The sequence below is a fragment of the Myotis nattereri genome, assembly GCF_964212035.1.
Source record: "Myotis nattereri genome assembly, chromosome: 16".
In the NCBI taxonomy this organism is placed as follows: Eukaryota; Metazoa; Chordata; class Mammalia; order Chiroptera; family Vespertilionidae; genus Myotis; species Myotis nattereri.
The window spans coordinates 2,191,122-2,216,642 of record NC_138091.1 but is presented as its reverse complement, the minus strand read 5'-3'; the positions used below and the strand labels follow the sequence as shown (position 1 = coordinate 2,216,642).

Sequence of the window (25,521 nt, the reverse complement as noted above, 5' to 3'; positions counted from 1 at the left end):
TTAGGGTGATGTTAGTTAATAAAGTTATATAGGTTTCAGGTATACAGTTCTGCAGCCCATCTTCTGTAGATTGTGTTGTGTGTTCACCACCCCAAGTGAAGACTCCTTCACCACTATTCCCCCTTCCCCCTCTTCTACCCTCACCCCCTCCCTCTGGCAGTCACCACATGCTGTCTCTGTCTCTGAGTCTTTTCTTTCCTGCTTCATCCCTCACCCTTCCCCAGCCCCCAGCTTTTGAGGGTGAGCATTGCTCGAGGAGGTAGCAGCACTGGCTCCCGCGTCCGGGCAGCGGAGCAGACAGGGAAATGGGTCGGGCTGTGCCGTGTGCTTCTGGCGGCATCTGGGACTGATCATACCCAGCCAGGCGCCGGGGGGGAAGAGCTCTGCGGGGGAGGGAGGAGCCGGGAGGCTGCCCAGGCTGGGTTTCACCCAAGAGCCTGGCAGGGAGTGGCCATGGCCCCTTGGGGGTCATGGGCCCAGATTTCTGCAGTGGTTTCTTGTACATCATTTCCTGGTGAACGCGTGGGCCCAAGACCCTGCCCACTTGGCTGGTGGGAGAAAAGCAGGAGGCCAGGTGTCTAGGGCAAAGGTCGGATGTGGGCAGGAGCCTGGGTTGATGGGGGCTGGGTGTGTGAGTAAGGGAGACGGGTGGGCACGGGTGGGTGGGGTTACTGCGCTGTCCTTGCATCACTCTGTTCTCTGTCCTGCGCACAGGTAGTGAGGGCCCTGGAGCACCTGCACAGCAAGCTCTCCGTCATTCACAGAGGTCAGTGCCCGCTGCGGCTGCCAGGGAGGCCCCCGGCCACTCCCATGCACGGTCTCAGCCCGTCCTGCGAGGTGGGGGTCCTCTCCCTTTCCAAGAGGAGCCTACTGAGCTCAGGGAGGGATACGCAGGGCTGTGCGTGCTGGATTAATGGCTGAGGCTCTCCCCGGCTAGGCTGCTGCACATCTCCAGCCATTTTCCTTGGTCTCCACCCAGAGCCAGTCCCAGCCGCTTGGGTGATCCACCTCGCCCCACCCTCCAGGTTTGCTGAGCTCCGAGCCAGGACTAGGTGGGCTGCCGGGCTGCCAGCAGCTGACTGGCTTTGTCTGGACCTATTGTTTGCATATTGCTCTGTAGCTACTCTTCCATGAGTCTGGCAGTGGTACTCAACCTGTGGGTCGCGACCCCTGAAAATACATCCTGCATATCAGATATTTACATGACGATTCATCACAGTAGCAACATTACAGTTATGAAGTAGCAACGAAAATAACTTTATGGTTGGGGGTCACCACAACATGAGGAGCTGTATTAAACGGTCGCGACATCAGGAAGGTTGAGAACCACTGGTTCAGAGTTTACAGCATGTAACCCCCACCCTAGGAAGATACAGGAGGCTTCCCCCTCCCCTCCATCCTGGAAAGTTCCCTTGGCCCTTTCTGGCTGGTCCCCTGCGCCCCACATCCCCCAGTGCTCCTCGTCTGACCCCGCCCCCCAACATTGATTGGTTTGTCTTGTTCTTGAACTTCATGTCCATTGCCTCCACGCTGTGCCTCTGTCCAGCCTCCTTCCCTTGGCCTCATGTTTCTGAGCTCCCCAGGCTGTGCAGGCTGAAGTTCCTTCCTGCTCATTATTCTTGGTGGTTCTCTTACCAGGATGTGCTGCTTCTTACAGAGTTAACTAGACTAAGCCCTTTGGCCCCTCTGTGGCCTTCCCCACCGCAGCTCAGCCCTGCTGACAGGTCAGCATGGAACCTGCCAGACCTTTCTCTGGGCGTTTCTATTCCACCCAGGTCCTGGAGGCAGCTCATGGGGAGCAGGGGGTGCGTTTGCTGAGATTGCCCGCTGTGCAGCCTGCTCCGGACTTGGGGGGGGCTCCGTGTTCGCCTGCAGACCCGCCCCTGTTGTGTTAGCTGCTGCCCTGAGCCTCCGTGAACCTGCTGGCTCTTGGGCGTGGACACTCGGGTGGTTTCTGGGTCTCACCCTCAGTGGTGACTCCCACACCCCAGCCTGAGAAGACATCAGAGCTAGAGGCTGAGCTGGGAAGGGTGCGGCTGCATAGCCAGGAGGAGCCTCCCGTCCACAGGCTGAGGACGGCACTGGACGCCGTTGGGGGCGGCAGCGAAGCCAGTGGCTGGAGTGCATCCTCACTGGTCGTCCCCAGCTGTGGCCTGGGGCTCGGGCAGAGCCTCCTGGAGCCTCGGTCCCTCACCTGCTCCCTGGCCCTGCAGGGTCTGCCTAAGTGGCTGGGGTGTGGGGGGCACCTGGGCTGAGCAGCTCTTCTGTTCCTGCAGATGTAAAGCCTTCGAACGTCCTCATCAACAAGGAGGGCCACGTGAAGATGTGTGACTTTGGGATCAGCGGCTACTTGGTAGATTCTGTGGCCAAGACAATGGACGCTGGCTGCAAGCCCTACATGGCCGTGAGTAGCCCTGACCCCCACTCCGGGACCACATGGAGGGTCCTCTGCCCATCAGAGGTGGCGCTGCCACCCAGCCCGCCCAGGGCCTGTCCCTCTGGTTAGCAGTCCTGCCCTGGAGCACCCATTTGGAGGACAGATTTTATGGACCCCCACGCGGAGGTAGCTCAGGGGGTCTGTGCAGGCCCCCCCGCCAGTGTCCTGAAGGTGCTCTTCTCAGGCCCCATCGGGGCACCTTTGAGGCAAGGGTTAGGCTTCCACCATATGACCCTGACCCTCCCTGGCCTGTTTCCTCATCTGTCCCCGGGAGGCGGGGTAGGATGAGCACTGACCCCTCAGTTTGGGGCCAGGGGCTCAGGCACCCCTGTGCGGGCCCCTCCCCATGGAGGGGTGTTGATGCCTCCCTGGTCCTTCTCACAGCCCGAGAGGATCAACCCGGAGCTGAACCAGAAGGGCTACAACGTGAAGTCCGACGTCTGGAGCCTCGGCATCACCATGGTACCTGGGCTGGGCCTGGGGCTGGTGGGGGGCCAGGCAGGGGCACACGGTCAGGGAGCGTTTTGGGCGTCGTCAAATAGTTCAGGCCCCGGAGAAAGTGTTGGCTTCACTCTGAAACGTGCCCCAAATGACGGTATAATGAAGGGAGTGCCCTCAGTGACATTGACCCCTCCCTGGGGGTGAGCCTGAAGCCAGGGTTGGGGAGGCTAGAGAAGTGTCAGGGTCATTGGAGGTCTTAGATTGTACTGGTGCTGTAGTTGCCATAACCCTCCTCATCACTGTATGATTGTAATTTTATAACCTGTGTCTGTTCACAGTGACTGAGAATCAGTCATTTTGTCAGACAAAATGGAGGAACTGGTGACACCTTCAATGTTTCTTAATGCTACAGTTAAACTCTTTAAAAAAATATTTTTATTGATTTCAGAGAGGAAGGAAGAGGGAGAGAGAGAAACACCCATGATGAGAGAGAATCATTGATTGGCTGCCTCCTGCACACCCCCACCCTGGAGATCGAGCCCACAACCCAGGCATGTGCCCTGACCTACGCCACCAAGTAAACGGTTTCCTGTTTGAGGTGGAGAGGAGCACCCACAGGCCAGAGGCGGGCACACTCCTCTGTGCTCACGCCCCTCTGTGCTCACGCCCCTCTGTGCTCACGCCCCTCTGTGCTCACTCTCCTCTGTGCTCACGCTCCTCTGTGCTCACTCTCCTCTGTGCTCACGCTCCTCTGTGCTCACTCTCCTCTGTGCTCACATCCTCTGTGCTCACACCCCTCTGTGCTCACATCCTCTGTGCTCACGCCCCTCTGTGCTCACATCCTCTGTGCTCACTCTCCTCTGTGCTCACTCTCCTCTGTGCTCACTCTCCTCTGTGCTCACTCTCCTCTGTGCTCACTCTCCTCTGTGCTCACGCCCCTCTGTGCTCACATCCTCTGTGCTCACGCCCCTCTGTGCTCACATCCTCTGTGCTCACGCCCCTCTGTGCTCACATCCTCTGTGCTCACGCCCCTCTGTGCTCACTCTCCTCTGTGCTCACGCTCCTCTGTGCTCACTCTCCTCTGTGCTCACATCCTCTGTGCTCACTCTCCTCTGTGCTCACTCTCCTCTGTGCTCACGCCCCTCTGTGCTCACTCTCCTCTGTGCTCACTCTCCTCTGTGCTCACTCTCCTCTGTGCTCACCCTCCTCTGTGCTCACTCTCCTCTGTGCTCACTCTCCTCTGTGCTCACGCCCCTCTGTGCTCACTCTCCTCTGTGCTCACACTCCTCTGTGCTCACACCCTCTGTGCTCACACCCTCTGTGCTCACATCCTCTGTGCTCACTCTCCTCTGTGCTCACATCCTCTGTGCTCACTCTCCTCTGTGCTCACGCCCCTCTGTGCTCACTCTCCTCTGTGCTCACTCTCCTCTGTGCTCACTCTCCTCTGTGCTCACCCTCCTCTGTGCTCACTCTCCTCTGTGCTCACTCTCCTCTGTGCTCACGCCCCTCTGTGCTCACTCTCCTCTGTGCTCACTCTCCTCTGTGCTCACACCCTCTGTGCTCACACCCTCTGTGCTCACACCCTCTGTGCTCACATCCTCTGTGCTCACGCCCCTCTGTGCTCACGCTCCTCTGTGCTCACTCTCCTCTGTGCTCACGCCCCTCTGTGCTCACGCCCCTCTGTGCTCACATCCTCTGTGCTCACTCTCCTCTGTGCTCACTCTCCTCTGTGCTCACATCCTCTGTGCTCACATCCTCTGTGCTCACTCTCCTCTGTGCTCACTCTCCTCTGTGCTCACGCCCCTCTGTGCTCACGCCCCTCTGTGCTCACATCCTCTGTGCTCACTCTCCTCTGTGCTCACGCCCCTCTGTGCTCACATCCTCTGTGCTCACATCCTCTGTGCTCACTCTCCTCTGTGCTCACTCTCCTCTGTGCTCACTCTCCTCTGTGCTCACATCCTCTGTGCTCACTCTCCTCTGTGCTCACGCCCCTCTGTGCTCACTCTCCTCTGTGCTCACTCTCCTCTGTGCTCACATCCTCTGTGCTCACTCTCCTCTGTGCTCACATCCTCTGTGCTCACTCTCCTCTGTGCTCACGCTCCTCTGTGCTCACGCTCCTCTGTGCTCACGCCCCTCTGTGCTCACGCCCCTCTGTGCTCACTCTCCTCTGTGCTCACGCCCCTCTGTGCTCACATCCTCTGTGCTCACTCTCCTCTGTGCTCACTCTCCTCTGTGCTCACATCCTCTGTGCTCACTCTCCTCTGTGCTCACTCTCCTCTGTGCTCACTCTCCTCTGTGCTCACTCTCCTCTGTGCTCACATCCTCTGTGCTCACGCTCCTCTGTGCTCACATCCTCTGTGCTCACGCCCCTCTGTGCTCACTCTCCTCTGTGCTCACACCCTCTGTGCTCACACCCTCTGTGCTCACGCTCCTCTGTGCTCACTCTCCTCTGTGCTCACTCTCCTCTGTGCTCACTCTCCTCTGTGCTCACATCCTCTGTGCTCACGCCCCTCTGTGCTCACTCTCCTCTGTGCTCACTCTCCTCTGTGCTCACACCCTCTGTGCTCACACCCTCTGTGCTCACGCTCCTCTGTGCTCACTCTCCTCTGTGCTCACGCCCCTCTGTGCTCACATCCTCTGTGCTCACTCTCCTCTGTGCTCACGCTCCTCTGTGCTCACATCCTCTGTGCTCACTCTCCTCTGTGCTCACGCTCCTCTGTGCTCACTCTCCTCTGTTCTCACTCTCCTCTGTGCTCACGCCCCTCTGTGCTCACATCCTCTGTGCTCACTCTCCTCTGTGCTCACATCCTCTGTGCTCACTCTCCTCTGTGCTCACTCTCCTCTGTGCTCACGCTCCTCTGTGCTCACATCCTCTGTGCTCACTCTCCTCTGTGCTCACGCTCCTCTGTGCTCACTCTCCTCTGTGCTCACTCTCCTCTGTGCTCACTCTCCTCTGTGCTCACTCTCCTCTGTGCTCACGCTCCTCTGTGCTCACTCTCCTCTGTGCTCACTCTCCTCTGTGCTCACTCTCCTCTGTGCTCACGCCCCTCTGTGCTCACTCTCCTCTGTGCTCACTCTCCTCTGTGCTCACTCTCCTCTGTGCTCACTCTCCTCTGTGCTCACTCTCCTCTGTGCGCACTCTCCTCTGTGCTCACTCTCCTCTGTGCTCACTCTCCTCTGTGCTCACTCTCCTCTGTGCTCACTCTCCTCTGTGCTCACTCTCCTCTGTGCTCACGCCCCTCTGTGCTCACGCCCCTCTGTGCTCACGCCCCTCTGTGCTCACGCCCCTCTGTGCTCACGCTCCTCTGTGCTCACGCCCCTCTGTGCTCACATCCTCTGTGCTCACTCTCCTCTGTGCTCACTCTCCTCTGTGCTCACATCCTCTGTGCTCACTCTCCTCTGTGCTCACTCTCCTCTGTGCTCACATCCTCTGTGCTCACTCTCCTCTGTGCTCACTCTCCTCTGTGCTCACTCTCCTCTGTGCTCACGCTCCTCTGTGCTCACTCTCCTCTGTGCTCACTCTCCTCTGTGCTCACTCTCCTCTGTGCTCACTCTCCTCTGTGCTCACATCCTCTGTGCTCACTCTCCTCTGTGCTCACTCTCCTCTGTTCTCACTCTCCTCTGTGCTCACTCTCCTCTGTGCTCACTCTCCTCTGTGCTCACTCTCCTCTGTGCTCACATCCTCTGTGCTCACTCTCCTCTGTGCTCACGCCCCTCTGTGCTCACATCCTCTGTTCTCACTCTCCTCTGTGCTCACGCCCCTCTGTGCTCACGCTCCTCTGTGCTCACTCTCCTCTGTGCTCACTCTCCTCTGTGCTCACTCTCCTCTGTGCTCACGCTCCTCTGTGCTCACTCTCCTCTGTGCTCACTCTCCTCTGTGCTCACGCCCCTCTGTGCTCACTCTCCTCTGTGCTCACTCTCCTCTGTGCTCACTCTCCTCTGTGCTCACTCTCCTCTGTGCTCACATCCTCTGTGCTCACTCTCCTCTGTGCTCACGCCCCTCTGTGCTCACGCCCCTCTGTTCTCACGCCCCTCTGTGCTCACGCCCCTCTGTGCTCACATCCTCTGTGCTCACTCTCCTCTGTGCTCACATCCTCTGTGCTCACGCTCCTCTGTGCTCACTCTCCTCTGTGCTCACATCCTCTGTGCTCACTCTCCTCTGTGCTCACTCTCCTCTGTGCTCACTCTCCTCTGTGCTCACTCTCCTCTGTGCTCACTCTCCTCTGTGCTCACATCCTCTGTGCTCACGCCCCTCTGTGCTCACATCCTCTGTTCTCACTCTCCTCTGTGCTCACGCCCTCTGTGCTCACGCTCCTCTGTGCTCACGCCCCTCTGTGCTCACGCCCCTCTGTGCTCACATCCTCTGTGCTCACTCTCCTCTGTGCTCACATCCTCTGTGCTCACGCTCCTCTGTGCTCACTCTCCTCTGTGCTCACTCTCCTCTGTGCTCACTCTCCTCTGTGCTCACTCTCCTCTGTGCTCACATCCTCTGTGCTCACTCTCCTCTGTGCTCACGCTCCTCTGTGCTCACTCTCCTCTGTGCTCACTCTCCTCTGTGCTCACGCTCCTCTGTGCTCACTCTCCTCTGTGCTCACATCCTCTGTGCTCACTCTCCTCTGTGCTCACTCTCCTCTGTGCTCACATCCTCTGTTCTCACTCTCCTCTGTGCTCACTCTCCTCTGTGCTCACATCCTCTGTGCTCACACTCCTCTGTGCTCACATCCTCTGTGCTCACTCTCCTCTGTGCTCACGCTCCTCTGTGCTCACTCTCCTCTGTGCTCACGCCCCTCTGTGCTCACTCTCCTCTGTGCTCACTCTCCTCTGTGCTCACTCTCCTCTGTGCTCACATCCTCTGTGCTCACTCTCCTCTGTGCTCACGCCCCTCTGTGCTCACGCCCCTCTGTGCTCACATCCTCTGTGCTCACTCTCCTCTGTGCTCACATCCTCTGTGCTCACGCTCCTCTGTGCTCACATCCTCTGTGCTCACTCTCCTCTGTGCTCACTCTCCTCTGTGCTCACATCCTCTGTGCTCACTCTCCTCTGTGCTCACATCCTCTGTGCTCACTCTCCTCTGTGCTCACATCCTCTGTGCTCACTCTCCTCTGTGCTCACATCCTCTGTTCTCACTCTCCTCTGTGCTCACGCCCCTCTGTGCTCACGCCCCTCTGTGCTCACATCCTCTGTGCTCACTCTCCTCTGTGCTCACTCTCCTCTGTGCTCACTCTCCTCTGTGCTCACTCTCCTCTGTGCTCACTCTCCTCTGTGCTCACTCTCCTCTGTGCTCACATCCTCTGTGCTCACTCTCCTCTGTGCTCACGCCCCTCTGTGCTCACATCCTCTGTTCTCACTCTCCTCTGTGCTCACACCCTCTGTGCTCACGCTCCTCTGTGCTCACTCTCCTCTGTGCTCACGCCCCTCTGTGCTCACGCCCCTCTGTGCTCACATCCTCTGTGCTCACTCTCCTCTGTGCTCACATCCTCTGTGCTCACGCTCCTCTGTGCTCACTCTCCTCTGTGCTCACATCCTCTGTGCTCACATCCTCTGTGCTCACTCTCCTCTGTGCTCACTCTCCTCTGTGCTCACATCCTCTGTTCTCACTCTCCTCTGTGCTCACTCTCCTCTGTGCTCACATCCTCTGTTCTCACTCTCCTCTGTGCTCACTCTCCTCTGTGCTCACTCTCCTCTGTGCTCACTCTCCTCTGTGCTCACATCCTCTGTGCTCACTCTCCTCTGTGCTCACTCTCCTCTGTGCTCACATCCTCTGTTCTCACTCTCCTCTGTGCTCACTCTCCTCTGTGCTCACTCTCCTCTGTGCTCACTCTCCTCTGTGCTCACGCCCCTCTGTGCTCACATCCTCTGTTGCCACTCTCCTCTGTGCTCACATCCTCTGTTCTCACTCTCCTCTGTGCTCACTCTCCTCTGTGCTCACTCTCCTCTGTGCTCACGCCCCTCTGTGCTCACATCCTCTGTGCTCACTCTCCTCTGTGCTCACATCCTCTGTGCTCACGCTCCTCTGTGCTCACTCTCCTCTGTGCTCACATCCTCTGTGCTCACTCTCCTCTGTGCTCACTCTCCTCTGTGCTCACGCCCCTCTGTGCTCACGCCCCTCTGTGCTCACATCCTCTGTGCTCACTCTCCTCTGTGCTCACATCCTCTGTGCTCACTCTCCTCTGTGCTCACATCCTCTGTTCTCACTCTCCTCTGTGCTCACTCTCCTCTGTGCTCACTCTCCTCTGTGCTCACTCTCCTCTGTGCTCACGCCCCTCTGTGCTCACTCTCCTCTGTGCTCACTCTCCTCTGTGCTCACTCTCCTCTGTGCTCACTCTCCTCTGTGCTCACATCCTCTGTGCTCACTCTCCTCTGTGCTCACATCCTCTGTGCTCACTCTCCTCTGTGCTCACGCCCCTCTGTGCTCACATCCTCTGTGCTCACTCTCCTCTGTGCTCACATCCTCTGTGCTCACTCTCCTCTGTGCTCACATCCTCTGTTCTCACTCTCCTCTGTGCTCACTCTCCTCTGTGCTCACTCTCCTCTGTGCTCACTCTCCTCTGTGCTCACGCCCCTCTGTGCTCACATCCTCTGTGCTCACTCTCCTCTGTGCTCACTCTCCTCTGTGCTCACTCTCCTCTGTGCTCACTCTCCTCTGTGCTCACATCCTCTGTGCTCACTCTCCTCTGTGCTCACGCCCCTCTGTGCTCACGCCCCTCTGTGCTCACATCCTCTGTGCTCACTCTCCTCTGTGCTCACATCCTCTGTGCTCACATCCTCTGTGCTCACTCTCCTCTGTGCTCACTCTCCTCTGTGCTCACGCCCCTCTGTGCTCACACCTCTCTGTGCTCACATCCTCTGTGCTCACTCTCCTCTGTGCTCACGCCCCTCTGTGCTCACGCCCCTCTGTGCTCACATCCTCTGTGCTCACTCTCCTCTGTGCTCACATCCTCTGTGCTCACGCTCCTCTGTGCTCACTCTCCTCTGTGCTCACATCCTCTGTGCTCACTCTCCTCTGTGCTCACTCTCCTCTGTGCTCACGCCCCTCTGTGCTCACATCCTCTGTTCTCACTCTCCTCTGTGCTCACTCTCCTCTGTGCTCACTCTCCTCTGTGCTCACATCCTCTGTGCTCACGCTCCTCTGTGCTCAGTCTCCTCTGTGCTCACATCCTCTGTGCTCACTCTCCTCTGTGCTCACATCCTCTGTGCTCACTCTCCTCTGTGCTCACATCCTCTGTGCTCACTCTCCTCTGTGCTCACATCCTCTGTGCTCACTCTCCTCTGTGCTCACATCCTCTGTGCTCACGCTCCTCTGTGCTCACTCTCCTCTGTGCTCACTCTCCTCTGTGCTCACGCCCCTCTGTGCTCACGCCCCTCTGTGCTCACATCCTCTGTGCTCACTCTCTTCTGTGCTCACATCCTCTGTGCTCACTCTCCTCTGTGCTCACTCTCCTCTGTGCTCACATCCTCTGTGCTCACTCTCCTCTGTGCTCACTCTCCTCTGTGCTCACGCCCCTCTGTGCTCACATCCTCTGTGCTCACTCTCCTCTGTGCTCACACCCTCTGTGCTCACTCTCCTCTGTGCTCACATCCTCTGTGCTCACTCTCCTCTGTGCTCACTCTCCTCTGTGCTCACATCCTCTGTGCTCACTCTCCTCTGTGCTCACTCTCCTCTGTGCTCACGCCCCTCTCTGCTCACATCCTCTGTGCTCACTCTCCTCTGTGCTCACACCCTCTGTGCTCACTCTCCTCTGTGCTCACACCCTCTGTGCTCACTCTCCTCTGTGCTCACGCCCCTCTGTGCTCACTCTCCTCTGTGCTCACTCTCCTCTGTGCTCACATCCTCTGTGCTCACATCCTCTGTGCTCACTCTCCTCTGTGCTCACTCTCCTCTGTGCTCACGCCCCTCTGTGCTCACATCCTCTGTGCTCACTCTCCTCTGTTCTCACGCCCCTCTGTGCTCACGCCCCTCTGTGCTCACTCTCCTCTGTGCTCACGCTCCTCTGTGCTCACGCCCCTCTGTGCTCACATCCTCTGTGTTCACTCTCCTCTGTGCTCACATCCTCTGTGCTCACTCTCCTCTGTGCTCACTCTCCTCTGTGCTCACGCTCCTCTGTGCTCACTCTCCTCTGTGCTCACATCCTCTGTGCTCACTCTCCTCTGTGCTCACTCTCCTCTGTGCTCACATCCTCTGTGCTCACTCTCCTCTGTGCTCACTCTCCTCTGTGCTCACTCTCCTCTGTGCTCACGCTCCTCTGTGCTCACTCTCCTCTGTGCTCACTCTCCTCTGTGCTCACATCCTCTGTGCTCACTCTCCTCTGTGCTCACATCCTCTGTGCTCACGCTCCTCTGTGCTCACTCTCCTCTGTGCTCACATCCTCTGTGCTCACGCCCCTCTGTGCTCACGCCCCTCTGTGCTCACGCCCCTCTGTGCTCACATCCTCTGTGCTCACTCTCCTCTGTGCTCACGCCCCTCTGTGCTCACGCCCCTCTGTGCTCACTCTCCTCTGTGCTCACTCTCCTCTGTGCTCACATCCTCTGTGCTCACATCCTCTGTGCTCACTCTCCTCTGTGCTCACTCTCCTCTGTGCTCACTCTCCTCTGTGCTCACTCTCCTCTGTGCTCACTCTCCTCTGTGCTCACATCCTCTGTGCTCACTCTCCTCTGTGCTCACATCCTCTGTGCTCACACCCTCTGTGCTCACTCTCCTCTGTGCTCACTCTCCTCTGTGCTCACGCCCCTCTGTGCTCACGCCCCTCTGTGCTCACGCCCCTCTGTGCTCACATCCTCTGTGCTCACGCTCCTCTGTGCTCACTCTCCTCTGTGCTCACATCCTCTGTGCTCACTCTCCTCTGTGCTCACATCCTCTGTGCTCACTCTCCTCTGTGCTCACTCTCCTCTGTGCTCACTCTCCTCTGTGCTCACTCTCCTCTGTGCTCACTCTCCTCTGTGCTCACATCCTCTGTGCTCACTCTCCTCTGTGCTCACTCTCCTCTGTGCTCACATCCTCTGTGCTCACTCTCCTCTGTGCTCACATCCTCTGTGCTCACTCTCCTCTGTGCTCACTCTCCTCTGTGCTCACTCTCCTCTGTGCTCACGCTCCTCTGTGCTCACTCTCCTCTGTGCTCACTCTCCTCTGTGCTCACATCCTCTGTGCTCACTCTCCTCTGTGCTCACATCCTCTGTGCTCACGCTCCTCTGTGCTCACTCTCCTCTGTGCTCACATCCTCTGTGCTCACGCCCCTCTGTGCTCACGCCCCTCTGTGCTCACGCCCCTCTGTGCTCACATCCTCTGTGCTCACTCTCCTCTGTGCTCACGCCCCTCTGTGCTCACGCCCCTCTGTGCTCACTCTCCTCTGTGCTCACTCTCCTCTGTGCTCACTCTCCTCTGTGCTCACATCCTCTGTGCTCACTCTCCTCTGTGCTCACATCCTCTGTGCTCACGCTCCTCTGTGCTCACTCTCCTCTGTGCTCACATCCTCTGTGCTCACTCTCCTCTGTGCTCACATCCTCTGTGCTCACTCTCCTCTGTGCTCACGCTCCTCTGTGCTCACATCCTCTGTGCTCACGCTCCTCTGTGCTCACTCTCCTCTGTGCTCACTCTCCTCTGTGCTCACTCTCCTCTGTGCTCACTCTCCTCTGTGCTCACATCCTCTGTGCTCACTCTCCTCTGTGCTCACATCCTCTGTGCTCACTCTCCTCTGTGCTCACTCTCCTCTGTGCTCACTCTCCTCTGTGCTCACTCTCCTCTGTGCTCACTCTCCTCTGTGCTCACGCTCCTCTGTGCTCACTCTCCTCTGTGCTCACTCTCCTCTGTGCTCACATCCTCTGTGCTCACTCTCCTCTGTGCTCACATCCTCTGTGCTCACTCTCCTCTGTGCTCACTCTCCTCTGTGCTCACTCTCCTCTGTGCTCACGCCCCTCTGTGTTCACGCCCCTCTGTGCTCACATCCTCTGTGCTCACTCTCCTCTGTGCTCACGCTCCTCTGTGCTCACATCCTCTGTGCTCACGCTCCTCTGTGCTCACTCTCCTCTGTGCTCACTCTCCTCTGTGCTCACTCTCCTCTGTGCTCACTCTCCTCTGTGCTCACATCCTCTGTGCTCACTCTCCTCTGTGCTCACATCCTCTGTGCTCACATCCTCTGTGCTCACTCTCCTCTGTGCTCACTCTCCTCTGTGCTCACTCTCCTCTGTGCTCACATCCTCTGTGCTCACTCTCCTCTGTGCTCACATCCTCTGTGCTCACGCTCCTCTGTGCTCACTCTCCTCTGTGCTCACATCCTCTGTGCTCACGCCCCTCTGTGCTCACGCCCCTCTGTGCTCACGCCCCTCTGTGCTCACATCCTCTGTGCTCACTCTCCTCTGTGCTCACTCTCCTCTGTGCTCACTCTCCTCTGTGCTCACATCCTCTGTGCTCACTCTCCTCTGTGCTCACATCCTCTGTGCTCACTCTCCTCTGTGCTCACTCTCCTCTGTGCTCACTCTCCTCTGTGCTCACTCTCCTCTGTGCTCACGCTCCTCTGTGCTCACTCTCCTCTGTGCTCACTCTCCTCTGTGCTCACATCCTCTGTGCTCACTCTCCTCTGTGCTCACATCCTCTGTGCTCACTCTCCTCTGTGCTCACTCTCCTCTGTGCTCACTCTCCTCTGTGCTCACGCCCCTCTGTGCTCACGCCCCTCTGTGCTCACATCCTCTGTGCTCACTCTCCTCTGTGCTCACGCTCCTCTGTGCTCACATCCTCTGTGCTCACATCCTCTGTGCTCACGCTCCTCTGTGCTCACTCTCCTCTGTGCTCACGCCCCTCTGTGCTCACATCCTCTGTGCTCACATCCTCTGTGCTCACTCTCCTCTGTGCTCACTCTCCTCTGTGCTCACTCTCCTCTGTGCTCACTCTCCTCTGTGCTCACGCTCCTCTGTGCTCACATCCTCTGTGCTCACTCTCCTCTGTGCTCACTCTCCTCTGTGCTCACGCCCCTCTGTGCTCACGCCCCTCTGTGCTCACGCCCCTCTGTGCTCACATCCTCTGTGCTCACTCTCCTCTGTGCTCACGCTCCTCTGTGCTCACATCCTCTGTGCTCACTCTCCTCTGTGCTCACTCTCCTCTGTGCTCACTCTCCTCTGTGCTCACGCCCCTCTGTGCTCACGCCCCTCTGTGCTCACGCCCCTCTGTGCTCACATCCTCTGTGCTCACGCCCCTCTGTGCTCAGGCTCCTCTGTGCTCACGCCCCTCTGTGCTCACTCTCCTCTGTGCTCACTCTCCTCTGTGCTCACGCTCCTCTGTGCTCACTCTCCTCTGTGCTCACATCCTCTGTGCTCACTCTCCTCTGTGCTCACTCTCCTCTGTGCTCACTCTCCTCTGTGCTCACGCCCCTCTGTGCTCACGCCCCTCTGTGCTCACGCCCCTCTGTGCTCACATCCTCTGTGCTCACGCCCCTCTGTGCTCAGGCTCCTCTGTGCTCACGCCCCTCTGTGCTCACTCTCCTCTGTGCTCACTCTCCTCTGTGCTCACTCTCCTCTGTGCTCACTCTCCTCTGTGCTCACATCCTCTGTGCTCACACCCTCTGTGCTCACGCTCCTCTGTGCTCACTCTCCTCTGTGCTCACTCTCCTCTGTGCTCACGCCCCTCTGTGCTCACGCCCCTCTGTGCTCACGCCCCTCTGTGCTCACATCCTCTGTGCTCACTCTCCTCTGTGCTCACGCTCCTCTGTGCTCACATCCTCTGTGCTCACTCTCCTCTGTGCTCACTCTCCTCTGTGCTCACTCTCCTCTGTGCTCACGCCCCTCTGTGCTCACGCCCCTCTGTGCTCACGCCCCTCTGTGCTCACATCCTCTGTGCTCACGCCCCTCTGTGCTCAGGCTCCTCTGTGCTCACGCCCCTCTGTGCTCACTCTCCTCTGTGCTCACTCTCCTCTGTGCTCACGCTCCTCTGTGCTCACACCCCTCTGTGCTCACTCTCCTCTGTGCTCACGCCCCTCTGTGCTCACATCCTCTGTGCTCACTCTCCTCTGTGCTCACTCTCCTCTGTGCTCACTCTCCTCTGTGCTCACGCCCCTCTGTGCTCACGCCCCTCTGTGCTCACGCCCCTCTGTGCTCACGCCCCTCTGTGCTCACATCCTCTGTGCTCACTCTCCTCTGTGCTCACATCCTCTGTGCTCACATCCTCTGTGCTCACTCTCCTCTGTGCTCACTCTCCTCTGTGCTCACGCTCCTCTGTGCTCACGCCCCTCTGTGCTCACGCCCCTCTGTGCTCACGCCCCTCTGTGCTCACGCCCCTCTGTGCTCACATCCTCTGTGCTCACTCTCCTCTGTGCTCACTCTCCTCTGTGCTCACATCCTCTGTGCTCACTCTCCTCTGTGCTCACTCTCCTCTGTGCTCACTCTCCTCTGTGCTCACATCCTCTGTGCTCACTCTCCTCTGTGCTCACATCCTCTGTGCTCACGCTCCTCTGTGCTCACTCTCCTCTGTGCTCACATCCTCTGTGCTCACGCCCCTCTGTGCTCACGCCCCTCTGTGCTCACGCCCCTCTGTGCTCACATCCTCTGTGCTCACTCTCCTCTGTGCTCACTCTCCTCTGTGCTCACGCTCCTCTGTGCTCACGCTCCTCTGTGCTCACTCTCCTCTGTGCTCACATCCTCTGTGCTCACTCTCCTCTGTGCTCACATCCTCTGTGCTCACTCTCCTCTGTGCTCACTCTCCTCTGTGCTCACTCTCCTCTGTGCTCACTCTCCTCTGTGCTCACGCTCCTCTGTGCTCACTCTCCTCTGTGCTCACATCCTCTGTGCTCACTCTCCTCTGTGCTCACTCTCCTCTGTGCTCACTCTCCTCTGTGCTCACTCTCCTCTGTGCTCACGCCCCTCTGTGCTCACTCTCCTCTGTGCTCACATCCTCTGTGCTCACTCTCCTCTGTGCTCACATCCTCTGTGCTCACTCTCCTCTGTGCTCACTCTCCTCTGTGCTCACTCTCCTCTGTGCTCACGCCCCTCTGTGCTCACGCCCCTCTGTGCTCACATCCTCTGTGCTCACTCTCCTCTGTGCTCACGCTCCTCTGTGCTCACATCCTCTGTGCTCACATCCTCTGTGCTCACGCTCCTCTGTGCTCACTCTCCTCTGTGCTCACGCCCCTCTGTGCTCACATCCTCTGTGCTCACATCCTCTGTGCTCACTCTCCTCTGTGCTCACTCTCCTCTGTGCTCACTCTCCTCTGTGCTCACTCTCCTCTGTGCTCACGCTCCTCTGTGCTCACATCCTCTGTGCTCACTCTCCTCTGTGCTCACTCTCCTCTGTGCTCACGCCCCTCTGTGCTCACGCCCCTCTGTGCTCACGCCCCTCTGTGCTCACATCCTCTGTGCTCACTCTCCTCTGTGCTCACGCTCCTCTGTGCTCACATCCTCTGTGCTCACTCTCCTCTGTGCTCACTCTCCTCTGTGCTCACTCTCCTCTGTGCTCACTCTCCTCTGTGCTCACATCCTCTGTGCTCACTCTCCTCTGTGCTCACTCTCCTCTGTGCTCACTCTCCTCTGTGCTCACGCCCCTCTGTGCTCACGCCCCTCTGTGCTCACGCCCCTCTGTGCTCACATCCTCTGTGCTCACGCCCCTCTGTGCTCAGGCTCCTCTGTGCTCACGCCCCTCTGTGCTCACTCTCCTCTGTGCTCACTCTCCTCTGTGCTCACGCTCCTCTGTGCTCACATCCTCTGTGCTCACGCCCCTCTGTGCTCACTCTCCTCTGTGCTCACTCTCCTCTGTGCTCACGCTCCTCTGTGCTCACGCCCCTCTGTGCTCACTCTCCTCTGTGCTCACTCTCCTCTGTGCTCACGCCCCTCTGTGCTCACATCCTCTGTGCTCACACTCCTCTGTGCTCAAGGCTTGGCTTTGTTTGTTTTCCAGTTTGTTGAGCTCCTCAGAGTGGAGGCCCAGGAATGGAGGGCCGGCCGGGGTTGGACATGTTTCCGTGTTTCTGATGATCAACTCTGGGTGGCCTCTGGGCCCGTCTCTGGCAGCCCATGCATGGCCTCGCTGCTGCTTATTGGACTCAGTAGACATTTTAGGAGCACGGCCTGAGATTGTCCTGTGAACACACACACACACACACACACACACTCTCACACACACACACTCATACACACACGCTCTCACACACACTCTCACACACATACTTATACACACACACTCATACACACTCACACACGCACACTCACACACACTCACACTCACACACACACTCATACACACATACTCACACACTCATACACACTCACACACACTCTCACACACACACACAGAACCACACCAATGCCCATTGCGCTGTGCATAGCCTTGTCTCGGGGTGTGTCTCGGCTGGAAAGGGCCGTCAGCCTCATGGGAAGGCTCTTTCTTAGCACAGCAGGTGGTGAGCTGTTGGGTGGCTGCCAGCATGAGCGTGTGTTTGAGTTGCGGCCTGACGACTGCAGTTTCAGGCGGTTCCTGTGTGGACCTGATGTGTTTTCACTTCGGCAGTGAAAATTGAGCTCAGAGTTGGTCATAAGCTAGCCAGTGTGTTCTACAGTGACTTCCTGCCAAGGCAGCGAGGCGTGAGTGAGGGGCTGGCCTGGGTGCAGAGCAGGCCCCAAAGCCATATGCAGGGAGCCTAGGTCCACGCCCAGCAGGATGGACAGACCTTCCGCGGCCATACATCCAGGGGGTCAGGGAGAACCCACGATGGGGAGAGGAGAAGGTTTCTGGAGGAGGAGCCTGGGAATGGGCCTTGCAGTGGGGGAGGGGTGTGTGGGGGCGATGGAGGAGGAGGCTGGGAATGGGTCTTGTAGCGGGGGAGGGATGTGTGGGGGTGATGGAGGAGGAGGCTGGGAATGGGTCTTGTGGGGGGGAGGGGTGTGTGGGGGCAATGGAGGAGGAGGCTGGGAATGGGTCTTGCAGGGCGTGGGGCGGGTCGTGGGGGCGATGGAGGAGGAGGGGCTGCAGACTCCATACCCGACGGGCCTGGAGCAGGTGTTGCTGGCAAGGAGCGATTGAGTGTGGGCCTCGGGGTCCGATATCTCCTCTAGGGCCTTGGGGAGATGGGTAAGAGCGTCTTTCGCTTCCACCTGCCGCCTCTGTAGCAGCAGCTGCTCAGACCCGGCGGAGGTGTTAGGGGGACATTAGGGAGCCGTGAGGGAGATGTTTGGGGGGCAGTGACCTGTGACCAGCGAGCTGCTGCCGGTCCGCATCCTGTGCCTGCTGCTGCCTCAGGGACAGGTGACTCGGCTGCAGCTCTGTGGGTTTTTTTAGATTAGCCGGAACCTGGGTTTTTAAGTGAAACCGTCTGAATTCAGGTTGTTTGAATATCTGAGGATGGTCAGCTAGTCACGCTCAGCAGGCCCTCCTCCACGAGCCGTCATTGCTGCTGGGTGGTCGGAGCCGCAGCTGCTGGGTCCACCTGGCTTTCACCTTTCACCTGGTGTCATGGGTCAGCCCTGACCGGCCTCGTGGCCCTGGCCACCTGTCCTGCGGCTGATGCGGTGACAGCACCCCGTCCTCCCTGCAGATCGAGATGGCCATCCTGCGGTTCCCCTACGAGTCCTGGGGGACCCCCTTCCAGCAGCTGAAGCAGGTGGTGGAGGAGCCGTCCCCTCAGCTCCCGGCTGACCGCTTCTCTCCGGAGTTTGTGGACTTCACTGCCCAGTGGTGAGTGCAGCGCCCTGGCCGGCACCTTCTCCCTCAGCACATAGCCCCCAGCAGCGCCACATCCAAACCCAGAGGCAGCGCTGCGCCGGGAAGCCTGCCATTGGCCCTCTGACACGGACAGAGCAAGGGAGGCCGAGAGAAAGCAGAGCTTTTCAGGCTGGAGTAGCACGAAGAAAGGCAGGTTACTGGTGTTGGAACTCCACAAGCTAAGGGTGCCCGCAGGAGCCTTATGAAATAGTGCTTGGGGACGGAGACGGGAGAGGCGCAGGCAGGCCGCGGCCATGGTCTGCCCACAAGGAGGTAGAACGCGTCCCCACTACGGGAGAGCTGCGTGGAGATACAGGTGAATTCTGGCTTACTCTTGGCTTATGAAAACGTTTGAAAAATGAAGTTACAAGCTGTTCAGAAGTGAAAGAGTAAGAAAATGACGTTAGTCTCTGTGTTATGAGTAAAGAGACAGAGGGAAACGCACAGCCTTTCCTTCTGAAGACAAAAGGCTCTACGAACAGCCACCATCCCCTTGACTCCTTGCACTCAGGGCTCCCCCTCCTGGGACCTGTGATAAGGAATTTCCCTCCTGACGAAGGACACCACGGATATGAGTGTTAATGGCAGCATTTTGTATCATTCCAATAGGAGGTTCACTGGAAATTTCCTAGATTGCTAGAGAGACAAGAAAGCTAAACCCCAGAGGCAGAGAACTTGCCCTGAGTCTGAGTCTGCGCCTGTGGGTCCCCTCCATCCTCAGGAGCTCCCGGAACAGTCCGCTCCTTCTTCCCTGAGCCCGGAGCATGTGTCCCCTCGCTGCCCAGGCTCAGGGACTTGGCTGGCCTGGAGGGCTGGACCCCTTCCTCCAGGCCAGCCTGACCCCAGCCTGCCCTGCTCTCTCCTAGTTTGAGGAAGAACCCCGCGGAGCGCATGAGCTACCTGGAGCTGATGGTGAGTGATGGGGGCAGCGCTGGGTGGCTCTCTAGGGAGGGAGGGGGCTGCGTCCCCACGCACAGGTGAGCAGCTCCTCGGGCTGGCCCTGCAGTCATTCAGGTAGCCCACGCAGGGCCACAGGGGCGGGGTGGGGAGGCAGGTGGGTTGTTTTATCTGAAGGCATCAGGGAAGGCTTCTTAGAGGAGGTGACATTTGAACTGGGCCTGGAAGGATGAATAAGGACTTACCTATGATGGAGCGGGCATTCCCCGTTGAATGTGCTGTAGCCTATGGATGGCTAGTGGGGGGCCCAGGAGGCAGTGACTGCTGCCTAACCAGGAGGGCTTTCTGGGGCGAGTCCTAGGAGGATGCGTGGGAGTCTGCCCGCAGGAAGCACACCAGGCCTGGGCTGCGGGGGGGGGGGGGGTGTGGCGGGAGCACCTCTCCTCACCCCTTGTCCTGCCTCCCCCAGGAGCACCCTTTCTTCACCTTACACAAGACCAAGAAGACAGACATCGCTGCTTTTGTGAAGAAGATCCTGGGAGAGGACTCGTAGAGGGGCCCCCAGCCCAGAGCCCTCCGCGGGGCGATGCTTGCCCACACCCATAAGCTACTGCCACTGGCCGTGGGCATCCTGGGAGGACTCGAGGGGCTGGTCCCAAGTGCCAAAGAACCAGACTGTCAGGGCTCCCTGCGGCCCTCATGGGCCTACCAGTGCCTCTGTCCTGCTGCTTCAAGGACCCCAAGTCTTTAGCCCCCAAGACCCTGGACTTGTGGTGACCTGGATGCCCCCAGATGTTGCCGCCCCTCACAGAGAAGGCAGCCGGCACCTGTGCACTGCCTGGCCCCGCCCAGATGCCTTCAAGTTGTATATTTTTCTACTTCTTGACTGAATGGACTTTGCACACTTTGGCTCAGGACTCTGCTGGGTGGTGTGGGGTGCGGACGGGTGAGCCACGTGGACCTCGAGCCCCCTGAGGGAGACCCAGCTGCTGGAGCCCTCGCCGGGCGCGGCACGCAGGCCCCCCCGGGACCCCGTGGCCCAGCCCCTCCTATCAAATCTACTAGGGGTGTCGTTTCACTTTTTTTTTTTTTTAATTTATCCTCTTTTTCCCTTTTGCTTTGTGGGTTTGGCTGGGTTTTTATTGCTGTTGTTGTTGTTTGTTTTGCACGGTGTGGAGCCACATACGTTCTCTGCCACCCCCGGCGCCAGCAGCCAAGACTCACCTCTGCTCGGGTGGCTCTAGGAGGTTGGCCTCCAGTCTCTGCTCAGAGACACTCCTCGGGGCTGGCCTGGCAGGCTATAGATTAGCTTTTCATAATATGTGTGTGTGTGTGTGGGTGTGTATGTACACACATATACATATATGCTTTTTTTTTTTTAAGAAAGGACTACCTGTCCTGGGTTCTGTCCCTGATGGGTGGGGGCAGTTACCTGTTTGCTGTTTTAATAAAAAAAAAAAAGTGGGTCCGAAGGCGGCGTGAGACTGTCACCGTGAAGAGCCCACGCCTCGGGGTGCCTGTGGCCACTGGGAGGACCCCTGCCCTGGGGTGGGGCCGGGCTGTGTGGTCGGGGGAGGGGGTTGCACCAGGGCCCCGGGGCGGTGCTGAGGGGCCGGTCCTGTGCTGGGTGCTGGGCGGAGCAGCAGACACAGGCCTGACCGCTGGCCATGGGAGAGCGCTCTGCTGACACCCTCCCCTGGATGCTGTCCACTCACGGAGGTGGGATGTTGTCTTGGGCTACGATGTTGTCCCACTTTCTGAGAAACAGGCCCAGAGAGCTGAAGTGACGCGCCCCAAGCACCGAGCTGGTAATGGTGAGAAGCAGCTTGGAGCCAGGCCGTGTACCCTTGGAGGGGAGCTTGAGGAAGGCGGCATTGCCAAGGTCCAGCCTGACCTGTGGTCCTCGGGTCTGGGCTGGGCGGGAACTGCCGTCACCGCTGTTAGCAGCAGGAGTGACTGCTCACGTGAGCACAGCTGTGTGCGGCTCAGGCAGTCGGGCAGGAGCGGGTTGGTCCCTGTAGCGCTCGTGTCCGCCTTAGCTGCTTTCTCTCGGTCCACACCCTTCGTGGGAACAAGGCAGGACCCAAGGGCTCCTCCCAGTTTAGCAAAGGGGCTCAGACTCCAACTGCAGCCCCAGGTCTGGCTTGTTGGGCGGGAAGGGGTCACATCTCCCCCCCTCCACCCCCAAGTCATCAGCCAGGAGGATCAGCCCACCCACATCTCAGGGTTGACAATGTGCCTCCCTAGTCCTCCAGGGGAACTCAGGGCATCTTCTCTGGGGTCCTCTTTCCTCTACCCCAGCGCCCCTGTCCTCAGGCCCCCACCTGTCCTCAGCACAACCTGGTGCCAAAGAGCCTCCAGTCCAGGACAGCCCTCTGCCCACTAACCCTTCCCTGGCACACACTGAACACTTGAAGGCACGTCTGTGCCGCTCCCTCCCAACCTCCCTCCATGATGAAGGCTGTTCTTACCTTGGGGTCTTTGCACAGACTGTACCCCCCGCCTGGGACCCCTTCCCCCAGGCCTGCCTCTCCCCTGGTCCAGCCAGGCTTCGTCTGAGTAGATCTGACTGCCACTGTGCTCGCTCAGCCTTTGTTAATGAATAAAACATACAGCAAAGCAGGAAGGCGTGAGTGAGTCTAAAACCCTGTGTGTGTGTCGTCCCACCCGCATGCCCAGGGCAGGCCACCGAACCCCAGGTCGCGTCCCAGTCCTGCAGCCACCAGGAGACACCAGACGCCGACTGGGATCCCCATGTCCCCAGAGCCCTGCCCACAAGGCCTCCGAACACCCCATGGCCAACTCTTACCTCCCTCGCCCCTCCCACCGCCACCTTCCCAGGTTCCTGGTGGGGATCCAGGGGGTAGAGTCTGGGGCTTTGCCCTTGCACCTCAGCCCTGGCTGCCTGTGCACGTCCTGGCTGCCCCTTCCCCCGCTCTGTGCACAGGCCCTGCTGGGAACTCTGCTGAAGCAGGGTGACAGGTCGGGGGTCTGGTTCCCCACAGACACTGCAGGCACAGCCCTCTCCTGCCGTTTACAGAGAGCCTTAACGTTTCAAACAACTTCGTGGTTTGCAAAGCTCAAGGCTGTTTACAAAACAATTTACAAAGTAACTTCCAGTTTGCAACGCCCTCTACAGGGTTAAAGGGCACTTTACCGTTTCCCAGGTAGCTCCTGGCCGAGCACTGGCCACGGAGAAGGGGAGAAGGCGCTGGAGTGGGCAGGGCCCTCCCCCCAGTGTTAGGAGCTGGGAACAGGCTCAGTTGACTGGAGCCCTCGCTCTCACAGGGGGTGTCCGGGCACCACGGCGGGAGGCCAGTGTGCAGATCGATGGACATTCACAAAGCACCTGCTCCGGCTGCAGGCCCGGGACAGCGATACAACCCATGACGCGTCCCGGCCGGCCGCCCTGCGCTCGCCCCCATGGCGGGCCGTCTCCCCGCCTGAGGCTGAGGGCACAGGCACAGGGCTGCACAGGACCTGCGCCTGGTCCCGGGCTCTCCACCGCCTCGGGCAGCAGGGGCTGGATGCTGCCTGTCCCAGGCCTGGGCTCGGGGGCCTCAGGACTGACAGGTGGAGAACTGGGACCTCTGGTGGGAGAGCCTCGCGGTCACAAAGCCCCGCAGGCTGGGCCAGAGCGGGCGGCTGCCCTTGCAGCCTCGTTAAGTCAGCTCAGTCTCTCCCCTCTCAGACCCTCTGTGGCTACTCCCCCCCCAGCACCTGTCTGAGGGTCCCCCAAAATGCTCACTCCAGCTGGGCCTCACTGCCCACCCGCCCACCACACTCCACTCGCCCTGCGCCTTGGCCCAGGGCCTTTGCACTCCCGTCCTCGGTGCCCGGGATGCTCTCCTGCTCAGCTGCTACCTCCGCACAGAGGCCCTTGACCACCGCTCACCCATCACTCGTCCCCTCGCCTTGCTGTGTGCTCTTCACACTTACTTGGTTCGCGGTCACGTTAACAGAGCCGCTGTGCAGGTGGCAGAGCTGCCAGGCCAGGGGGCTGCTCGCACCTCTGTGCTCAAACCTCAGAGGTTCAAAACCACAAAATAACCTTTGGGCTGGTTTCCCGAAAGATGCAAAGAAGCCCGGCTGGCGTGGCTCAGGGGTTGAACCAGGAGGTCACAGTTCAATTTCCATCAGAGCACAGGCCTGGGTTGCGGGCTCCATCCTCAGTGTGGGGCGTGCAGGAGGCAGCCGATCCATGATTCTCTCTCATCATTGATGTGTTTTGTTTTTTTTTCAAGTGTCTTTTTTTTTTTTTATTAAATCTTTATTGTTCAGATTATTACATTTGTTCCTCTTTTTTTCCCCCATAACTCCCCTCCTCCCAGTTCCCGCCCCACCCTCCGCCCTCACTCCCCACCCACTGTCCTCATCCATAGGTGCACAATTTTTGTCCAGTCTCTTCCCGCATCTCCCACACCCCTTTCCCCCCCAAGAATAGTCAGTCCATTCCCTTTCTATGTCCCTGATTCTATTATAATCACCAGTTCATTCTGTTCATCAGATTATTTATTCACTTGATTCTTAGATTCACTTGTTGATAGATGCATATTTGTTGTTCATAATTTGTATCTTTACCTTTTTCTTCCTCTTCCTCTTCTTAAAGGATACCTTTCAGCATTTCATATAATCCTGGTTTGGTGGTGATGAACTCCTTTAGCTTTTCCTTATCTGTGAAGCTCTTTATCTGACCTTCAATTCTGAATGATAGCTTTGCTGGATAAAGTAATCTTGGTTGTAGGTTCTTGGTATTCATCACTTTGAATATTTCTTGCCACTCCCTTCTGGCCTGCAAAGTTTCTGTTGAGAAATCAGCTGACAGTCGTATGGGTATTCCCTTGTAGGTAACTGAGTTTCTTTCTCTTGCTGTTTTTAAGATTCTCTCTTTATCTTTTGCTCTTGGCATTTTAATGATGATGTGTCTTGGTGTGGTCCTCTTTGGATTCCTTTTGTTTGGGGTTCTCCGTGCTTCTTGGACCTGTAAGTCCATTTCTTTCACCAGGTGGGGGAAGTTTTCTGTCATTATTTCTTCAAATAGGTTTTCAATATCTTGCTCTCTCTCATCTTCTGGCACCCCTATAATTCTGATGTTGGTACGCTTGAAGCTGTCCCAGAGGCTCCTTACACTATCCTCGCCTTTTTGGATTCTTTTTTCATTTTGCTTTTCCGGTTGGGTGTTTTTTGCTTCCTCGCATTTCAAATAGTTGACTTGATTCTTGTGCTCCTCTGGTCTGCTGTCGGGAGTCTGTATAATATTCGTTATTTCAGTCCGTGTATGCTTAATTTCTAGTTGGTTCCCCAACATAACATCGAGGGTCTCATTAGTTTTCTTGTAGATCTCATTAAGTTTATCGGTGGCTTCTAAACAGTTCTTGAGAGACCTTAAAAGTGTGGTTCTGAACTCTAGATCTTCCATTGACAATTTTGTCCTGTTTCTTTGTCTCCGCATTTTGTTATGCTTTCTTGGTGCACCCCCTAGTGGTCTTTGTGCGCAGTCTTATAGTTAAACCTTGATTGTTGTAGCTAATACCAGGGAGGGTTTGACCTCCAGGCCAAGTGGCTGTGAGAATCAGCTGTGTCTGCAGTGAGAGAACTTCTGTCCTCTAGGGAGGTGCTAATCTAGCCTTTGCCTGAGGCTATCCGGCAAATGGCTCTGTGCAGGGCTTGGGTGGGGCGGGTCGCACAGGATCAACAGGGTGGGCCGGAGAGAGCAGTTATGGCGGCTCTCAGTCCTGTCCCCAGGGGCTCTGCCTCTCTGAGTCCCAGCACCCGCTGCAAAGCTCGGAGAGAAAGCTGCACTCGCTCTGACCGAAGCCAGACAGACCCGCTTCTCCTGTTTGAGTCTGGGTCCCTAAAGACTCGCCCGTATCTGGAGCTCAGAGTCTGCGACTCCCTCCCGATTGAAAACGCCAACCGCGCCCTCCGCCGGGCGCACTCCGCACCTCAGAATTTGACTTCAGCACTGCGCCTCCTCTGAGTGTCCGTATGCGTTTCTCTTTCCTCCTAGTTGTAGGACTTCCACTCAGCCAGCGTTCCTGTGGTTCTGGGTGATGTCCGTTCAGACTTTTAG

General features: G+C 57.9%; 1 protein-coding gene across 1 annotated transcript in view; it reads left to right on the top strand.

Annotated features, from left to right (window-relative positions):
* The window catches only part of MAP2K3 (mitogen-activated protein kinase kinase 3), a 42,243-nt gene extending 21,323 nt beyond the window's left edge, over positions 1 to 20,920 (top strand). Inside the window, exons 7-12 of the mRNA XM_081109953.1 lie at positions 715 to 766; positions 2,277 to 2,404; positions 2,822 to 2,899; positions 18,385 to 18,524; positions 19,418 to 19,463; positions 19,918 to 20,920. Coding sequence (XP_080966079.1) covers positions 715 to 766; positions 2,277 to 2,404; positions 2,822 to 2,899; positions 18,385 to 18,524; positions 19,418 to 19,463; positions 19,918 to 20,001 — 528 coding nt within the window. The 3' untranslated portion in view covers positions 20,002 to 20,920. The remainder of the gene's footprint in view (positions 1 to 714; positions 767 to 2,276; positions 2,405 to 2,821; positions 2,900 to 18,384; positions 18,525 to 19,417; positions 19,464 to 19,917) is intronic.
* Positions 20,921 to 25,521: the final 4,601 nt, after the last annotated feature.